General features: G+C 50.0%; 2 protein-coding genes across 2 annotated transcripts in view; one reads left to right on the top strand and one right to left on the bottom strand.

The window, feature by feature from the left end:
- Positions 1-2,075: 2,075 nt before the first annotated feature.
- LOC307071135 (apoptosis-stimulating of p53 protein 2-like) lies at positions 2,076-15,065 on the top strand (the record flags this gene model as incomplete). The annotated part of the gene is made up of 17 exons (XM_079730034.1): positions 2,076-2,223; positions 2,551-2,652; positions 3,173-3,228; positions 3,732-3,818; positions 4,995-5,166; positions 5,486-5,664; positions 6,342-6,506; positions 7,118-7,313; positions 7,932-8,012; positions 8,141-8,193; positions 8,325-8,637; positions 9,301-10,025; positions 10,129-10,266; positions 10,622-10,755; positions 12,045-12,211; positions 12,665-12,852; positions 13,616-15,065. The coding sequence occupies 17 exons, from the start codon at positions 2,076-2,078 to the stop codon at positions 13,655-13,657; spliced, it is 2,946 nt and encodes a 981-aa protein (XP_079586160.1). The 3' UTR covers positions 13,658-15,065.
- Positions 15,066-16,683: 1,618 nt separating this feature from the next.
- Positions 16,684-17,787, bottom strand: part of LOC307071139 (GTP-binding protein 2-like) — a gene marked incomplete at its 5' end in the record, with an annotated part of 10,999 nt that continues 9,895 nt past the window's right edge. The window contains 2 exons of the mRNA XM_079730039.1: positions 16,684-16,995; positions 17,473-17,637. Coding sequence (XP_079586165.1) covers positions 16,732-16,995; positions 17,473-17,637 — 429 coding nt within the window. The 3' untranslated portion in view covers positions 16,684-16,731. The remainder of the gene's footprint in view (positions 16,996-17,472; positions 17,638-17,787) is intronic.

Below are 17,787 nucleotides of genomic sequence, written 5' to 3'. Positions count from 1 at the left end.
GGAGCGAACCGAGCAAAGGCGTCACCGTCGCCGAGTCTTCTGGTGAATTTCCTGGTTTATAATTAATTATTTTCCGCCCAGCTCTGGCTTGAGAACAGGTCGTGTGTTGCAACAGGTCGTAGATAAACACCAGCACACTGCGTTCAGACGGGAGAACCGGAGCTGGTTCGAGTGTGGATGTAACGTCGAAGCGGAACCGTCAACATGATGCCGGTGAGACCAACCTAACCTATCTACACATTTACATTCTCATTCGCTCTCACCGAGCGACTCAATTCGTTCGATCAGCAGTTCATGATCAAACATCAGCTTCTACTGAACGATCACTTCGGACCGGAGAATAGTTTGGGTAGTTTGTACTCTGGTGTGTGTGTGTGTGTGTGTGTGTGTGTGTGTGTGTGTGTGTGTGTGTGTGTGTCCAGTCTACCTGCTCACTCACCTGTCTACCTGTTTGAGCAGGATGGAGAAGTGGTTTGATGTACTTCCTGTCTGGATGGTTGGTTGTTCTGCGGGTAGTCCCCATGACAACAGAGCTTTGGTTCAAGAGGAAACCATGAATTATAAAGTTCAACTGATGGGAGACTTTCTATTTTACTCATAAGCCTATGATTCAATCGAATCTATTAAAATGTCCCAGCCGATAGATTGATGATGATGATGGATGGATGATGGAGGAGAGACAGAATTATGGAGAGAAGATAGGAGACATAAGGATGGAGGGATGATAGAGGAGAGACAGAATGATGGAGGGATGATAGAGGAGAGACAGAATGATAGGGAGATGATAGAGGAGATTATGATGGATGAATGAGGGGAGACAGAATGATAGAGAGATGATGGAGGAGACAGAATGATGGAGGGATGGTAATAGACAGAATGATGGAGGCGTTAGAGGAGAGACAGTGATGGAGGGATGATAGGTGAGACAGAATGATGGAGGGATCATAAGGGAGAGGCAGCATGATAGCGGGAGGATAGTAGTTTTACATTCCTGGAGGAGAGGAAGGCATTACCCACGTTGAATATTCAGAAGATGAATTCAACCTTTATTGCCCCTCCCCCCTCCCCCGCTGGGAGGGGGGAGGGGCCTTTATTTCTAGTCATCTGACCCTAACACCATATGGTCCCGCTGTGCCACCGGTCACACACACTCACACACACATACTCACACACACACACTCCCCACACTCACTCATAAACTCACACACACCCCACACACAAATACTCACACACACACACACACACCCACACACACACACACCCGCACACATGGTTCCCCCCAATACTGCTGTGTGGGCAGGGCCCCTCCCAAGGCTTCTGATTGGCCAACAGTACCTCCTATTCTTCATAAGGTGAACGCTGTGACCCACTTCTTGTTCCTCAAACCCAACCCTGCTCCACTTTCTGCTCTTTCTAGGACATTGTCTGTCTGACAGCCTGTCTCCCTCTCCCTCCCTCCCTCTCTCCCTCCCTGTCTGTCTGTCTGCATTCTGTATGTGTTGAGGTGTCGTGAGGATCTAGATGAATGAATGAGTCACTCCGCTGGGTACAGAATTTTAATATCTTTGCAATAAAGTTCCTTAACCCATGGGGATAAGGAACTGTCCCCATCTGTAGGACGTGTGGACAGTAGCCGTGATGTTGTCACGTAGCGATGCTTCATGTAGGTTATTGTAGAGTACCTGTTATTGTAGTATTTACCTGAGTATTTAGCAGTACAGACCACGGGACCTCCCATCACCCTAACACAAACTGAATGATGCCGTTCTATATCCAGACCAACTCCATTGTAGGGCCACCCACTGATTTGTTATAACACAGAGCTGGGGTAAATTGATATGGATATGTTATGATTGTTATTGAGTGAAACCAAGCGTTTAGATCGCTGCTTCTGCTCTGCTGAGCTCTGAATGCGCTGCTGCTCGTCTTTAAGGTTCTGATCGATCCGGTCGAATCCGTGTCAGGTTTTCACCGGTGAACCACTTGTGTGAGATATAGTGACATGACGGCTGCTATTTCGTGCACTCATGATGATCGTTGCTCGTAGTCATGGCAACCGGCGCGTTTTCCTCCAGATGTTCCTGACAGTGTACCTTAGCAGCAGCGAGCATCACGTCGCTGAGGTTCCTGTTACCCCGGAGACGCTGTGTCGGGACGTCCTGGAGATCTGCAGAGAGCCAGGGGAGAGCCAGTGCTACCTGGCCGAGCTGTGGAGGGACACAGGTACCCTGATATATACCCTACACTACCAATGCATGATCAATACCTTCACAGTGTCAATGCATGGTCCATACATTATCGACACATTATCCATACCCTTTGATACCAAAACATGATCAACGCATAATCAACAAATGATCAATACCCTTTGATGCCAATTCACTAAAACTATGTTATCAATACCTGATCAATGACCTTACCTCACCCATACATGATCAATATATAATCAATACATTATGAATAACCTTACACTACCAATACATGGTCAATACATGATCAATACACTACCAATACCTGTTGTTTATATGTTTTGTAACATGTTGGGTTTAGAGCGTGTGGTGTCGGACTGTGAGCGGATGCAGGACGTGTTGCAGCGCTGGGGACATCAGGGAGAGGAGCTACGCTACATCCTGAGACACCAGCCACCTCCAGGTACATGCTAACATGCTAACAGGCTACGCTACATCCTGAGACACCAGCCACCTCCAGGTACATGCTAACATGCTAACAGGCTACGCCTCATCTTGAGACACCAGCCACCTCCAGGTACACATGCTAACGTGCTACACTACATCCCGAGACACCAGCCACCCCCAGGTACACATGCTAACGTGCTAATAGGCTTGATTAATCCTGAGACACCATCCACCTCCAGGTACACATGCTAACATGCTACACTTCATCCTGAGACACCAGCCTCCTCCAGATACACATGCTAACATGCTACGTTGCATCCTGAGACACCAGCCACCTCCAGATACAACTGCTAACAAGATAACCTGCTGTGCTTCATACTGAGACAATGCTAGGCTGTACTAGATTGTGCAGAAGCTAGCTATGATGGCGGCTATGTTAAATGGTTGCTTAAATGCTAGTTCTGACTGCAGCTATACTAACTTGTGGTGGAGGCTAGCAGTGCTATCAGCCATGCTAACTCATTGTATCCCTCCAGTCAGGCCAACTGCTGATGACCAGAGGTTCGCTAAGACGTTGTTCTCAGAGAACTCGGTGAGCCAACGCTGTTAGCACCCCTTTAACACCTCAAGTGTTAAGTCCAATGTTCTTTTCTTGGCTAGCTTTGCTTTATTTGTAGTTTTGTCTATTCTGGTGTTGTATTGTACAATATTTATTAGGTTGTATGGTAGCACACAGTATTTATGGGTAGCATTGAGGTACACAGTATTTATTGGTAGTATTGTGGTACACAGAATTTATTGGTAGTACTGTGTCCAGAGTATGTATTGTTAGTATTGTTGCACACAGTATTTATTGGTAGTATTGTGGTACACAATATTTATTGGTGGTATTACGACACAGAGTATGTATTGGTAGTATTGTGGTACACAGTATTTATTGGTAGTATTGTGGTACACAGTATGTATTGGTAGTATTGTGGTACACAGTATTTATTGGTAGTATTGTGGCACACAGTATTTATTGGTAGTATTGTGGTACACAGTATGTATTGGTAGTTTTGTGGTACACAGTATTTATTGGTAGTATTGTGGTAGGTTTCCTGGACTCTAGCTGACCTACAGGACATGGCGACACGGCAACAAGAACAGATCCACGTTACACAGCAACTACTGGTCTCCAAGGTGATGTTATGGACTGCTACTACTACTACCAGTACACAAGTACTTTTATCAGAGATGGTTAAGTATTGCTATGACTACTACCACCAGTTAAGTATTATAATCAGAGATGGTTAAGTGAATGAATCAATTTATAGATATTTATTCTAGGTGTGGTTGGTTGTGGTTAGTTTAGGTATGATTAGATGTGGTGAGTTAATGTATTAGGTTAGATGTGGTTAGTTTAGGTATTAGGTTAGAGATGGTGAGTTCAGGTATGGTTGAATTTAGTTGGTTTAGTTATGCTTAGATGTGGTTAGTTCAGGTATGGTTAGTTCTATTTAGTTCAGGTATGGGTAGGTTATGTCAGGTAGGATTAGATGTGGTTAGTTTAGGTATGGTTAGATGTGGTTAGTTTAGAAATGGTCAGTTGAGGCATGGTTAGTTTAGGTATGATTAGATGTGGTGAGTTGAGGCATGGTTAGTTTAGGTATGGTTAGATGTGGTTAGTTTAGGTATGGTTAGATGTGGTTTGTTGAGGTATTGTTAGTCTAGGCATGGTTAGTTGAGGTATGGTTAGTTTAGGTATGGTTAGATGTGGTTAGTTCAGGTATGGTTAGATGTGGTTTGTTGAGGTATGGTTAGTTTAGGCATGGTTAGTTGAGGCATGGTTAGTTTAGGTATGGTTAGATGTGGTTAGTTCAGGTATGGTTAGATGTGGTTCATTGAGATATGGGTAGTTGAGGTATGGTTAATTTAGGTATGGTTGGTTGTGGTTAGTTTAGGTATGGTTAGATGTAGTTAGTTGAGGTATGGTTAGTTTAGGTATGGTTGGTTGTGGTTGGGTTTGGTATGGTTAGATGTGGTTAGTTCAGGTATGGTTGGTTTAGGTATGGTTAGATGTGGTTACTTCAGGTATGGTTAGTTTAGGTATGGTTGGTTGCAGTTACTTCAGTTATGGTTGGTTGTGGTTAGTTTAGGTATGGTGAGATGTAGTTAGTTCAGGTATGGTTAATTTAGGTATGGTTGGTTGCGGTTACTTCAATTATGGTTGGGTGTGGTTGGGTTTGGTATGGTTAGATGTGGTTAGTTTAGGTATGGTTGGTTGTGGTTGGGTTTGGTATGGTTAGATGTGGTTAGTTCAGGTATGGTTAGCTATGGTTTGATATTAGGGTGGTTTCTGACCATGGCCTCCCCCAGGAGCAGAGGCTGCGCTCCCTGAGGCAGCAGGAGCAGCAGGAGGTGCAGAGGGCGGAGCAGGAGCGCCTCGTCCAGCTGAGGGAGAACGCCCAGACCCAGGAGACCAAGCTGAGGAGGGTCCGGGCCGTCCGCACCCAGGTGGAGCAGAAACGCCTCAGCAACAGCAAGCTAGGTCAGACCCCCGCCTCTATATACTACCTACACTAGCACTAGGTCAGACCCTACTCTATATACTACTTACACTAGCACTAGGTCAGACCCTACTCTATATACTACCTACACTAGCACTAGGTCAGACCCTACTCTATATACTACCTACACTAGCACTAGGTCAGACCCTACTCTATATACTACCTACACTAGCACTAGGTCAGACCCTACTCTACATATAATATCGTAGTACTATTACTAGGTCAGACCCTACTATATGTATACTACCTATACTAACACCAGGTCAGACCCTCCTATATACGTACTTCCTGTGTGTGTAGTGGAGGAGGTGGAGCAGATGTCGGGGTTGTTCCAGCAGAAGCAGCGGGAGCTGCTGGCTGCCGTGGCGAGGGTGGAGGAGCTCAACCAACAGCTGCAGAGCCTGAGAAGCAGGGCGGAGCCATCCCCCCAAAGCCCCGCCCACGCCACCCAGCTGGACCTGCTGTATAAGGAGCTACAGGTAGCTTGCCCGTAGCTCACGCTAACCACACCATGGTTACCCTGGTTACCACCAACCCTAGCCTGGTTACCACTAACCCTACCCTGGTTACCATTAACCATACCCTGCTTACCTTAGTTGCCACTAACCCAACCTGGTTACCCTGGTTATCATTAACCATACCCTGCTTACCTTAGTTACTACTTACCCTGGCCTAAATACAACCACTAACCAGGCTATGTTAGTGACTACAGCAGGCTGAACCAGGAGCAAGCTATGTGAGTGACTAACTCTGGTACCAGCTAGACAGCAGGCTGAACCGGTGAGTGACTAACCCTGGTACCAGGCAGACAGCAGGCTGAACCAGTGAGTGACTAACCCTGGTACCAGGCAGACAGCAGGCTGAACCAGTGAGTGACTAACCCTGGTACCAGGCAGACAGCAGGCTGAACCAGTGAGTGACTAACCCTGGTACCAGGCAGACAGCAGGCTGAACCAGTGAGTGACTAACCCTGGTACCAGGCAGACAGCAGGCTGAATCAGTGATTGACTAACCCTGGTACCAGGCAGACAGCAGGCTGAACCAGTGAGTGACTAACCCTGGTACCAGGCAGACAGCAGGCTGAATCAGTGATTGACTAACCCTGGTACCAGGCAGACAGCAGGCTGAACCAGTGAGTGACTAACCCTGGGTTCAGTTGCGCAGCAGGCTGAACCAGGAGCAGGGGGCACGGCTCCAGCAGCACCGGGACGCCCTGACGCGGCGCAACACGGAGGTGGGCCTGATGGAGCGCCGTGTGGCCGAGCTGCGGCAGCGGCTCTGGAAGAAGAAGGCAGCGCTGAACACCAAGGAGAGCCCACCGGTACGCCCCCAGGACCCAACACAGAGCCTAACCCTATCCAATCTCACCAAGCCCTATCACATCTCACCTAACCCTAATCCTAAACCTAACCCAACTCACCTAACCCTAACAAATCTCACCTAGCCCTAACCCTAAACCATCTCACCGAACTCTAACCCCACTCACCTAACCCTAATCCTAAACCTAACCCAACTCACCTAACCCTAACAAATCTCACCTAGCCCTAACCCTAAACCATCTCACTTAACTCTAACCAATCTCACCTAACCCTAATCCTAACCCAACTCACCTAACCCTAACAAATCTCACCTAGCCCTAACCCTAAACCATCTCACCTAACTCTAACCAATCTCACCTAACCCTAATCCTAACCCAACTCACCTAACCCTAACCCTAACACATCTCACCTAGCCCTAACCCTAAACCATCTCACCTAACTCTAACCAATTTTACCTAACCCTAACCCTAACCCATATCACCTAACCCATTTTACCTAACCCTAATCCATCTCACCTAACCCTAACCCATCTCCCCTAACCCTAACCCATCTCCCCTAGCCCTAACCAGACATAAGAACACCTGTTTGTCTTCATGTCCGTCCCCTGGTCCAGGTGTTGGACTCCCAGCCCCCCCAGCCCAGTGCTCCCTCCAGGGTGGCAGCCGTGGGACCATACATCCAGTCCTGTGGCCCCCAGGGGCCCCCAGTACCCCAACGACAGGAGGTACTGGGGAAGACATCGTTCCCGGAGGGTTACTCACCTGATCCAGCTCTGATACCTCCACCCCTCCCCGCCAAGCCCTCCTCAGGTACACACACACCTGTAGCAGCTGTAGTGACACCTGACTTACCTGAAGAGACACCTGTAGAGGAACCTGTATGGAAACCTGTACCACCTGTGGAGACACCTGTAGAGACACCTGTGGAGACACCTGTGGAGACACCTGTAGCACCTGTAGAGACACCTGTGGAGACACCTGTAGCACCTGTAGAGACACCTGTAGAGACACCTGTAGAGACACCTGTAGAGACACCTGTGGAGACACCTGTAGCACCTGTAGAGACACCTGTAGAGACACCTGTAGCAGCTGTAGAGACACCTGTAGCAGCTGTAGAGACACCTGTAGAGACAGCTGTACCAGCTGTAGACGCACATGTAACACCTGTAGAGACACCTGTAGGGACACTTGTAGAACCTGTATAGACACTTGTAGGGACACTTGTAGAGACACCTGTAGGGACACCTGTAGCACCTGTAGAGACACCTGTAGCACCTGATGGGGATGATGTCAGGGTGTAGTGTTGATGATGTCAGGGTGTAGTAGTGATGATGTCAGGGTGTAGTGGTGATGGTGATGATGCCAGGTTATATTGGTAATGGTGATTTTTCACAGTCACCGGCTGATACTCTGCTCTCCGCCCTGCAGGTTTCCAGACTGCCAAGAGCTCCCTCCCCTCACACTCCTTCACCCTCCCCCGCATGTCCGCCCAGCACCGCCACGACACAGGTGACCCAAACCCATTCACTTCCTGTGGGTGTGTCCTACCGCGCATAGGGGGTGTCTTCACAGCCACTGGGCGTGTCCGAACTTGTTTGCGTGTGTTTTAACTCCACCCCTCTCCGTCTCACTTCTAGACGACTTTGATGTCCCGCCCCCTGTTCCATCTCGGACCACCGCGGACCCGCAGGTATAGGACTAGACCAGCTGTCAATCTAACCAACTTGAGCTTTATTGATTTGCCTTGTCTTTGTGACCTGGGTATCCTTCTTACTAACGGTATCTCTCAGGCTAACTAGATGGGTTTCCTTCCTCTTTCAGTTGAAGACGGCCCCCCCGGTGCCCAGTAAACCCAGACTCTTCACCCCGACCCCGACCCCCTACAGCCCCGGGATCGGCGCAGGCAGGACCCGGGGCCTGGCCAGCCAGTGCCACACCCTGCCCCTCCCCAACAAGCAGGACAAGACGCCGGCCGCGGCCGTGCGACCTTTCACTCCTGACCCTCCTCCAGCCATGCCCCCGCTGCTGCAGAAGCCCCAGACACTGGCGACGTCATCCATCTACTCCATGTACACGACCCACGCCTCGCACACCAAGACGGGGGGCGGGACCCTGCCCCGCGGCCCGGCCAGAGGTACCCCCACCTGGTTCTGTTCATACTAGTACTCAGGCCAGAGGTACCCCCACCTGGTTCTGTTCATACTAGTACTCAGGCCAGAGGTACCCCCACCTGGTTCTGTTCATACTAGTACTCAGGCCAGAGGTACCCCCACCTGGTTCTGTTCCTACTAGTACTCAGGCCAGAGGTACCCCCACCTGGTTCTGTTCATACTAGTACTCAGGCCAGAGGTACTCCCACCTGGTTCTGTTCATACTAGTACTCAGGCCAGAGGTACCCCCACCTGGTTCTGTTCATACTAGTACTCAGGCCAGAGGTACCCCCACCTGGTTCTGTTCATACTAGTACTCAGGCCAGAGGTACTCCCACCTGGTTCTGTTCATACTAGTACTCAGGCCAGAGGTACTCCCACCTGGTTCTGTTCATACTAGTACTCAGGCCAGAGGTACTCCCACCTGGTTCTGTTCATACTAGTACTCAGGCCAGAGGTACTCCCACCTGGTACTCACAGTAGCTTTTATTAGTAGTTTATTAGTTCTCTGATCCGTTACTACTGTTAGCCCATCCCATAATGTTACCACCACTGGAGAGAGAGAGCATCGTCTTCTGTAACGCAATTGTTGGGTTTCCTGTTGAGCAGGTCATGTGACTCTGTCTTTGTGTGCCCTCTGACCTCAGTGTACGGGAAGCCCCTCCTCCCGGCCAGCGGGGGTCAGCAGTCAGACAGCGCCGTCCATTTTGGATTGTGTTTATCCGACGGCGAGGAACCGGAGCTGCTGGGCGGAGCCTGCACCTCCTCAACCTCCACCTCCACCTGCTCCTCGACCACCTCCACCTCCGTCACCTCCACCGCGGAGGCTCCGGAGCCGGTGGAGCGAACCGGCCCCCGGCCCCTCAGCCCCACCAAGCTCCTCCCCTTCCTGTCCCAGCACCCCCACCGTAACCCTAGCGACGCTGACCTGGATGCTCTGCGGCGGCGACTGCGCCTCGCCCCGCGGCCGCTGAAGAAGCGCTCCTCCATCACGGAGCCCGAGGGCCCCTCGGGGCCCAACATCCAGAAGCTGCTCTACCAGAAGACCACCCTGGCCGCCATGGAAACCGTGGAGCCGGTCGCCGCGGGGACCGCCTCGCGCGACGGCCTCCGCCCGGTGGGGGCAGAGAGTGAGGAGCAGCGAGGCGAAGGCCCGCCTCCTCTACCCCCCCGCTCCCCCCTCCCTGACTCCTCCTCCTCCTCCTGCTCCTCCTCTCACGCCCTGCCGCCCCCCCTGGAGGAGGACGAGGGTGGGGAGGGGAGGGCCCCCCTCACAAAGGACGAGTTCCCTCCCTACCCCCCGCCCCCTTACACCTGCAGGAGTCAGAAGGAGGAGGAGCCTGAGGTCATCGCAGAGGCCACCCTGCCCCCGGTCAGTACACACACACACACACACACACACACACATATACACACACACACACACACACAAACACACACCTGTGTGCTGGTTGTGATCCAGATCCTCCCTGCAGGGTAAGAGGTCCAACCTGCGGCAGGCGGGTTCTGAACGGACCAACCACGGGATGAGGGTCCGCTTCAACCCGCTGGCGCTGCTGCTGGACTCCTCCCTGGAGGGGGAGTACGACCTGGTCCAGAGGGTCATCTACGACGTGAGGCCCCTCCTGCTCCCCTCCTACCTCCTCGACTCCTACCTCATTGTTTCCTAAGTGGTCATTACTGGCTCCTCAAGCCTAGGAGGCTTGGTGATTGTCGTCAATAATAATCACCTAGTGGCCACTTAATAGACTATTGATGACTGACAGATGTGTGGATGATTGACAGATGTGTAGGTGATTGACAGGTGTGTTGTTGATTGAAAGGTGTGCAGGTGATTGACAGGTGTGTTGTTGATTGACAGGTGTGCAGGTGATTGACAGGTGTGCAGGTGATTGACAGGTGTGCAGGTGCCTGACAGGTGTGCAGGTGACTGACAGGTGTGCAGGTGACTGACAGGTGTCTCTGCAGGTGGAGGACCCCAGCCTCCCTAACGACGAGGGCATCACAGCGCTGCACAACGCCGTGTGCGCGGGACACGTGGAGATCGTCAAGTTCCTCGTCCAGTTCGGGGTCAACGTCAACGCCGCCGACAGCGACGGGTGGTCAGTACCACACGCAGACAGACAGACAGACAGGCTGGGGGACAGACAGGTTGAGAGACAGACACACACACAGACAGCCAGACTGACAGGCAGATAAACAGATGGGTAGACAGTTGAAGGTCCCATGGCATGCCACCAGGTGTGGTGTGATTAGCCGCTGCAAGCCGGGAAGGTTTCTAAAAACGGCTTGTAGCGGCTAATCACACCACACCTGGTGGCATGCCATGGGACCTTTAAAGATGATCCCTCTCATCCTCTCTCTCGCCCTCTGCCTCATGTCTCTCTCTCTCCCTCTGCCTCATGTCTCTCTCTCTCCCTCTGCCTCATGTCTCTCTCTCTCCCTCTCTGCCTCATGTCTCTCTCTCTCCCTCTCTGCCTCATGTCTCTCTCCCTCCCTCTGCCTCATGTCTCTCTCCCTCTCTGCCTCATGTCTCTCTCTCTCCCTCTGCCTCATGTCTCTCTCTCTCCCTCTCTGCCTCATGTCTCTCTCCCTCCCTCTGCCTCATGTCTCTCTCCCTCCCTCTGCCTCATGTCTCTCTCCCTCCCTCTGCCTCATGTCTCTCTCTCTCCCTCTGCCTCATGTTTCTCTCTCTCCCCTCTCTGCCTCATGTCTCTCTCTCTCCCCCTCTCTGCCTCATGTCTCTCTCCCTCTCTCCCTCATGTCTCTCTCCCTCTGCCTCATGTCTCTCTCTCCCTCTGCCTCATGTCTCTCTCTCTCCCTCATGTCTCTCTCTCCCTCTCTGCCTTATGTCTCTCTCTCTCCCTCTGCCTCATGTCTCTCTCCCTCTGCCTCATGTCTCTCTCTCCCTCTCTGCCTCATGTCTCTCTCTCTCCCTCTGCCTCATGTCTCTCTCTCCCTCTGCCTCATGTCTCTCTCCCTCCCTCTGCCTCATGTCTCTCTCTCTCCCTCTGCCTCATGTCTCTCTCTCTCCCTCTGCCTCATGTCTCTCTCTCCCTCTCTGCCTCATGTCTCTCTCTCTCCCTCTCTGCCTCATGTCTCTCTCCCTCCCTCTGCCTCATGTCTCTCTCCCTCCCTCTGCCTCATGTCTCTCTCCCTCCCTCTGCCTCATGTCTCTCTCCCTCCCTCTGCCTCATGTCTCTCTCCCTCCCTCTGCCTCATGTCTCTCTCTCCCCCTCTCTGCCTTATGTCTCTCTCTCTCCCTCTGCCTCATGTCTATCTCTCCCTCTGCCTCATGTCTCTCTCTCTCCCTCTGCCTCATGTCTCTCTCCCTCCCTCTGCCTCATGTCTCTCTCTTCCTCTCCTCTCTCCCCTGTCCACCCCCCCCCAGGACCCCGCTCCACTGTGCGGCCTCCTGTAACAACGTGCAGGTGTGTAAGTTCCTGGTGGAGTCTGGGGCCGCCGTGTTCGCCACCACCTCCAGCGACCAGCAGACCGCCGCCGACAAGTGTGAGGAGTTGGAGGACGGATACGCCCAGTGCTCCCAGTTCCTCTACGGTCAGTAGGTCCCAGTAGGCTGGTCCCCCTGGTCCCAGTAGACACCTGGTCCCAGTAGGCTGGTCCAACTGGTCCCATGTAGTGTATATATATTGCATATATAGTGTATATATAGTGTACATGATAAAGTGTACATACAATGTATATGATAAAGTGTTTATATATAGTGTACATGATAAAGTGTTTATATATAGTGTATATGATATAGTGTGTATATACAGTGTATATGATAAAGTGTTTATATATAGTGTATATGATATAGTGTGTATATACAGTGTATATGATAAAGTGTTTATATATAGTGTATATGATATAGTGTGTATATGCTGTGTAGATGATGTAGTGTATGTACAGTGTACCCTATATGCTGTGTAGATGATGTAGTGTATGTATAGGGTATGTATAGTGTATGTATAGGGTATGTACAGTGTACCCTATATGCTGTGTGTCCAGGGGTCCAGGAGAAGATGGGGGTGATGAACCGGGGTGCGGTGTACCCCCTCTGGGACTACGAGGCCCAGCAGGAGGACGAGCTCAGCCTGCAGGAGGGCGACGGGCTGCTGGTGCTGAGGAGGGAGGAAGGCTGGTGGTGGGCCCGCTGCGGGGCCCGCCAGGGCTACGTGGCCAGGAACCTGCTGGGGGTAGGACACACACACACACACACACACACACATAGACACAGACACACAGACACATACAGACACACACAGATACAGACACACACAGAGACACACACAGACAGACATGCACACATAGACACAGACACACACACACACACACACAGACAGACACACACACACACACACAGACACACACAGACACATACAGACACACACACATACAGACACACACAGAGACACACACAGACAGACATGCACACATAGACACAGACACACACACACACACACACAGACATATACGGACACACACAGAGACACAGACACACATAGACAGAGAGACACACACACACACACACACAGATACACCCAGACACACACACAGACACATACACAGACACAGACACACAGACACACACAGACGCACATAGACACACACACAGACAGAGACACACACACACAGACACACGCAGACACACGCACATAGACACACAAACACAGACACACACACGCGCAGACACACACAGACACACGCACAGACACACATAGACACACGCAGACACACAGACAAACGCAGACACGCACATAGACACACAGACACACGCAGATACGCACATACACACACAATCACACGCGCACACAATCACAAGCATGCACAAGCACACACAATCACACGCATGCACACACACACACGTGCAGTACGTATACACACACATACAGTAGAGATCTTAAACAAAGTTTCATATCTCACTCCCTCTCTCTGCCTTTCTCTCTCCCCCTCCCTCAGCTCTATGCCAGGATTAAGCCCCGCCAGAGGACCCTGGCTTAACTCACCTGGTCTTCCTGGTCCAGCCTGGGGTCACCTAGACCAGCCTGGTCCCACCAGGTCTAACTGTCCTCACCTGGTCTAACTGTCCTCACCTGGTCTAACTGGTCCCTGTGTTGGATCCAACTGAACAAGCAGTGTGGCCTCGCTGTAGCGCTGATAAAAGCACAACAACCATCCAAAAGACTTTAACCTTAAAAGCACATTTCCTGTAGAGCAGACAGTGACAGAACAATCAACCATCTCGAAGACTTTTACCTTGAAAGCAGATTTCCTGTTGAGCAGGAAACCGTGAAACAGAAAAACCCACCACTTAGTTTCCAAACAGACAAAATAGCCGTAGGGTCCCCTCATACACTGCTGCCTGCTATTGGTCCATAGACCACATGATTGACTGCTATTGGTTCACAAGACCACACGATTAACTGCTATTGGTTCACAAGACCACGTGATTGACTGTTTCCGAGTCTCCGTTTGGGCACCCACCAGGGTTTAGTTTTAGGTAGATCAGGCCGTCCCGTCAGAGGAGGGGAGAGGTGTGGGAACCAGAGCAGGTCCATGTGTTTCTTACCTCTCGGTGAATGTAGAATGCACTCAAAATATGAGTGCAGTGATTTGCTCCCACACACGCACGGGTTAGCCAACAGCACCCAAAATATACACATTGGACCAATCAGGGCCTGAAGAGCTGAGCCCACCTATCAAAGAGGGGCGCCTGGGTGGAATGTATTCTGGTCCTGCTGACTCCGCCCACCTGTGCCCTGGAGGCGGAGTCCGGTTCTGTATGATAAGGCTGCGTCCCTCAGTCCCTACCCCCTAGGTGGTGAACACTTTGTAGGACACTATTTAGGAACCAAGGATAGGAGGGAGTATGCTCTGGGAATCCATTTGCGTCCCGTGTTTCGGTCGCATTAACACAGCGACACAAGTGACGTAAATGGCATAAATAACTCATAAATACAGACAAGGAAAAAACGCTATGCATCATGGGATATCATGGGCATCAAATAAATAGTATTTTTTTTATACAGTGCTTTGTGGGTTTAAGGAGGGCACTATTGGGAAGATATGTGCTTCTAAATGTCAGACAACACTACACAATGGTGGCACTCTAAATAGTGCACTAAAAGGACGCTAAATAGTGGACAAATTTGAAAAAAACAGCCATAGTTCCTCTGTAATCTGTACTCCGATTGAACGATTGTTTGTCTTTAATCTTTACTTTGATGTTTTTAACTGTCGCTGATCCTGGCTGCCTGTGATTGCTCTACTGTGAACTTTTGACCTGCTGTATGCGACCTCTGACCTGCTATACGTGTGGCTCTGAACATGAATGTTGAATTTCCCTCCTTAATCAAAGCACATGCTAACGTTACTGTTAGCACGCGACCAGCTATAGCTGAAGAGTCTGTCCAGCGCCGGCGGGCCCAAGCTGATATTAAAAGAAAGTGGTGCGCTAAGCTTTGTCTTTTTTAAACAGATTTCCCTAAGTACCACCGGTGTTACTCCCTCACGCTTTTACTCTTGAACACCATGAGGCGACCCCAGAGAACCCAGTGGATTATTCAAAATTCACGATTTAGAATGATTTAGATTATCTGCTGCTGGTTCTGAAACCATCCAGATGACCCCCGAAGACCACCACCCAAATACACCACATCCCAACCAAATACACACCCCAAACAAATACCCTACACCAAAAGACGGGATGTCATTTCTGAGACGTGATTTCATTACTGATGTCATTAAAGCTAGGGTAGGCAATTTGGAAAACCAGCCAGTTCCATTTTGAAAGTCACTGAAAAAGTCCCATCCCCCTGTTCACGATTCCTACCGGATTTTCTTTTGGGCCAAAATAAATGATCGGAGGGGATTAATAAATCTCTGCTACAGCCACACATACCAGATTATTCCCTTTTTTTAACAGAGCATTTGATTTAATGAATTTATTTTGGGTCCAAAATTAATTTCAAGAAATGGGATAAAAAAACGTAAAATAAATTGCCTAGTTTACCTTCAACAAGACGTGATGTCATTAACGAGGCTTGATGTAATTAACGAGAAGTCATGGCATTAACCAGCATGTAATGGTTTCACTTGACTGACATTGTTAGTCTATGTGAATAAGGAGGCAGCACAATGTAGTTACATGTTTAATAGTTTGGAGCAAGCTAACGGTGCATTCCCACATGCCAGCATAGTTATGCTATGCTAACATGTAGAAATGTCTCATCTCGTTCTGTGACGGCGTTCTGTGCCCAATATTGGTCCGTGACAACGTTAAGCCCCCCCCCCCAAGTTCTTTTTTGAGGGATGAACAAGAATTAAACCGAACATCATCTTTATAAATACAGCATATAGAAGACTTCTGTTAAAAGTTAAATCTGTCAAAACGCTGAATCCGTTTTGGATTCAAAACAAGACAATCACTTACAGTATTATAGCAAATATCATCACTGAACACCAAGGTGGCTGGTTTGGCTCTGGTGTCTATGGTTACCCTGCGTTCCTAGGTAACCTGGAGGCTAGCGATGGAGAGCATGCTGTGGTCGAGGCAGATGCGTAGTACTCTCCACAAACAATGGGAAATACATTCACATATTCAGCTCACTGAATCGGAGGACGGTAAAAACGATGTTCTAGCTACTAGCTACTAGCAAGCTAGCTACAAGCTAACTGGCCAATAGCTTATTAGCTGCAAGTTAATTGGCTAAAATCCACTAGCAGGAGGGAACATGCAGGGGAGCACAACATGTGGTGACGCTTAGTGGGCGGAGTTCTACAAAACAAACCACCTGACAGCTTTTATGTTGAAAAACACAGAACAAACCAACTAAAACCGCTCTGGAAATCCACCCTGACATCCTTAGTCCATAGAAATATCCAGTATCTCAAGACTAGTACTCTAGTCTAGTAGTACTATAGTATTAATATCTGGTCCTTCGAGTGATGTTAGCATTTTAAACCCCTGCTGTTGCCATGGTCCAGCAATCAAGGAGAGAGCGAGGGAGAGAGAGAGCGAGAGAGAGAGAGAGAGAGAGAGAGAGAACGTCCCAACAGCTGAGCCAGGTCAGAGTTCACTGGAGAGGTGATGACGGATGGGGGCGGGGTTTGCGGGTAGCGTCGGTGTTGAGGTGCCCCTCCCCCTCAGCGTCGTGCCTATGAGGTCGCTGGTTCTGGTTCTGGTCTTGGTTGTTGGAGGCGGGAAGCAGCCGGGTCACGTGACCGATGCCCTTAGCCACGCCCTCTCTGAAGAGCAGCTTGGCTCCCAGCCGCAGGTACTCCGCGTGCTTGATGAAGCGGAACCGAACCACCGCCCGCTCCCCCGTACGCAGCTCCTCCTAGTGGACGAACGAGGAATAAACAAGAGAACACATGACGTAGAAAACAGAATATATAACGAGCTCCTCCTAGTGGACGAACGAGGAATAAACAAGAGAACACATGACGTAGAAAACAGAATATATAACGAGCTCCTCCTAGTGGACGAACGAGGAATAAACAAGAGAACACATGACGTAGAAAACAGAATATATAACGAGCTCCTCCTAGTGGACGAACGAGGAATAAACAATAGGTAGAACACATGACGTAGAAAACAGAATATATAACGAGCTCCTCTAGTGGAGGATTGAGGAATATCCAAGAGATAGAATATGTATCACATATAATGCATGACACATATCTCACATATATAAAATATACACATACATTACCTATATGGAAAATAGATGTGCTAAAGAATTGCTAAGATACAGAGAGGTTTGGTGGTGAGGTTATGCTGACACATTATTGCTAACATTCTAGTGGGGACCCACCTTCCCCTGCATGCAGAGCACGGTGGCGGTCTGTCGGACGTTGCCCACGTGCACTGTGACCTGGGACCCCCGGCGGAAGGTCTTGGCGTGGAAGAGGAGCACGATGGACGCCTCAAACTGACAGCAGATGGTCGGGTTCATCCTGGGACTCACCATCACCATGCCCTGGAAACACATCACCATGACAACACCATCACCATGACAACACCATCACCATGACGTTACCATGACGTCACCATCCCCATGCCCTGGAAACACATCACCATGACAACACCATCCCCATGACGTTACCATGACGTCACCATGACATCACCA

Source organism: Pollachius pollachius (genome assembly GCF_949987615.1).
Source record: "Pollachius pollachius genome assembly, chromosome: 2".
Classification (NCBI taxonomy): domain Eukaryota; kingdom Metazoa; phylum Chordata; class Actinopteri; order Gadiformes; family Gadidae; genus Pollachius; species Pollachius pollachius.
Note: the sequence above shows the minus strand (reverse complement) of the source record. Positions and strands in the feature narration are given on the sequence as shown.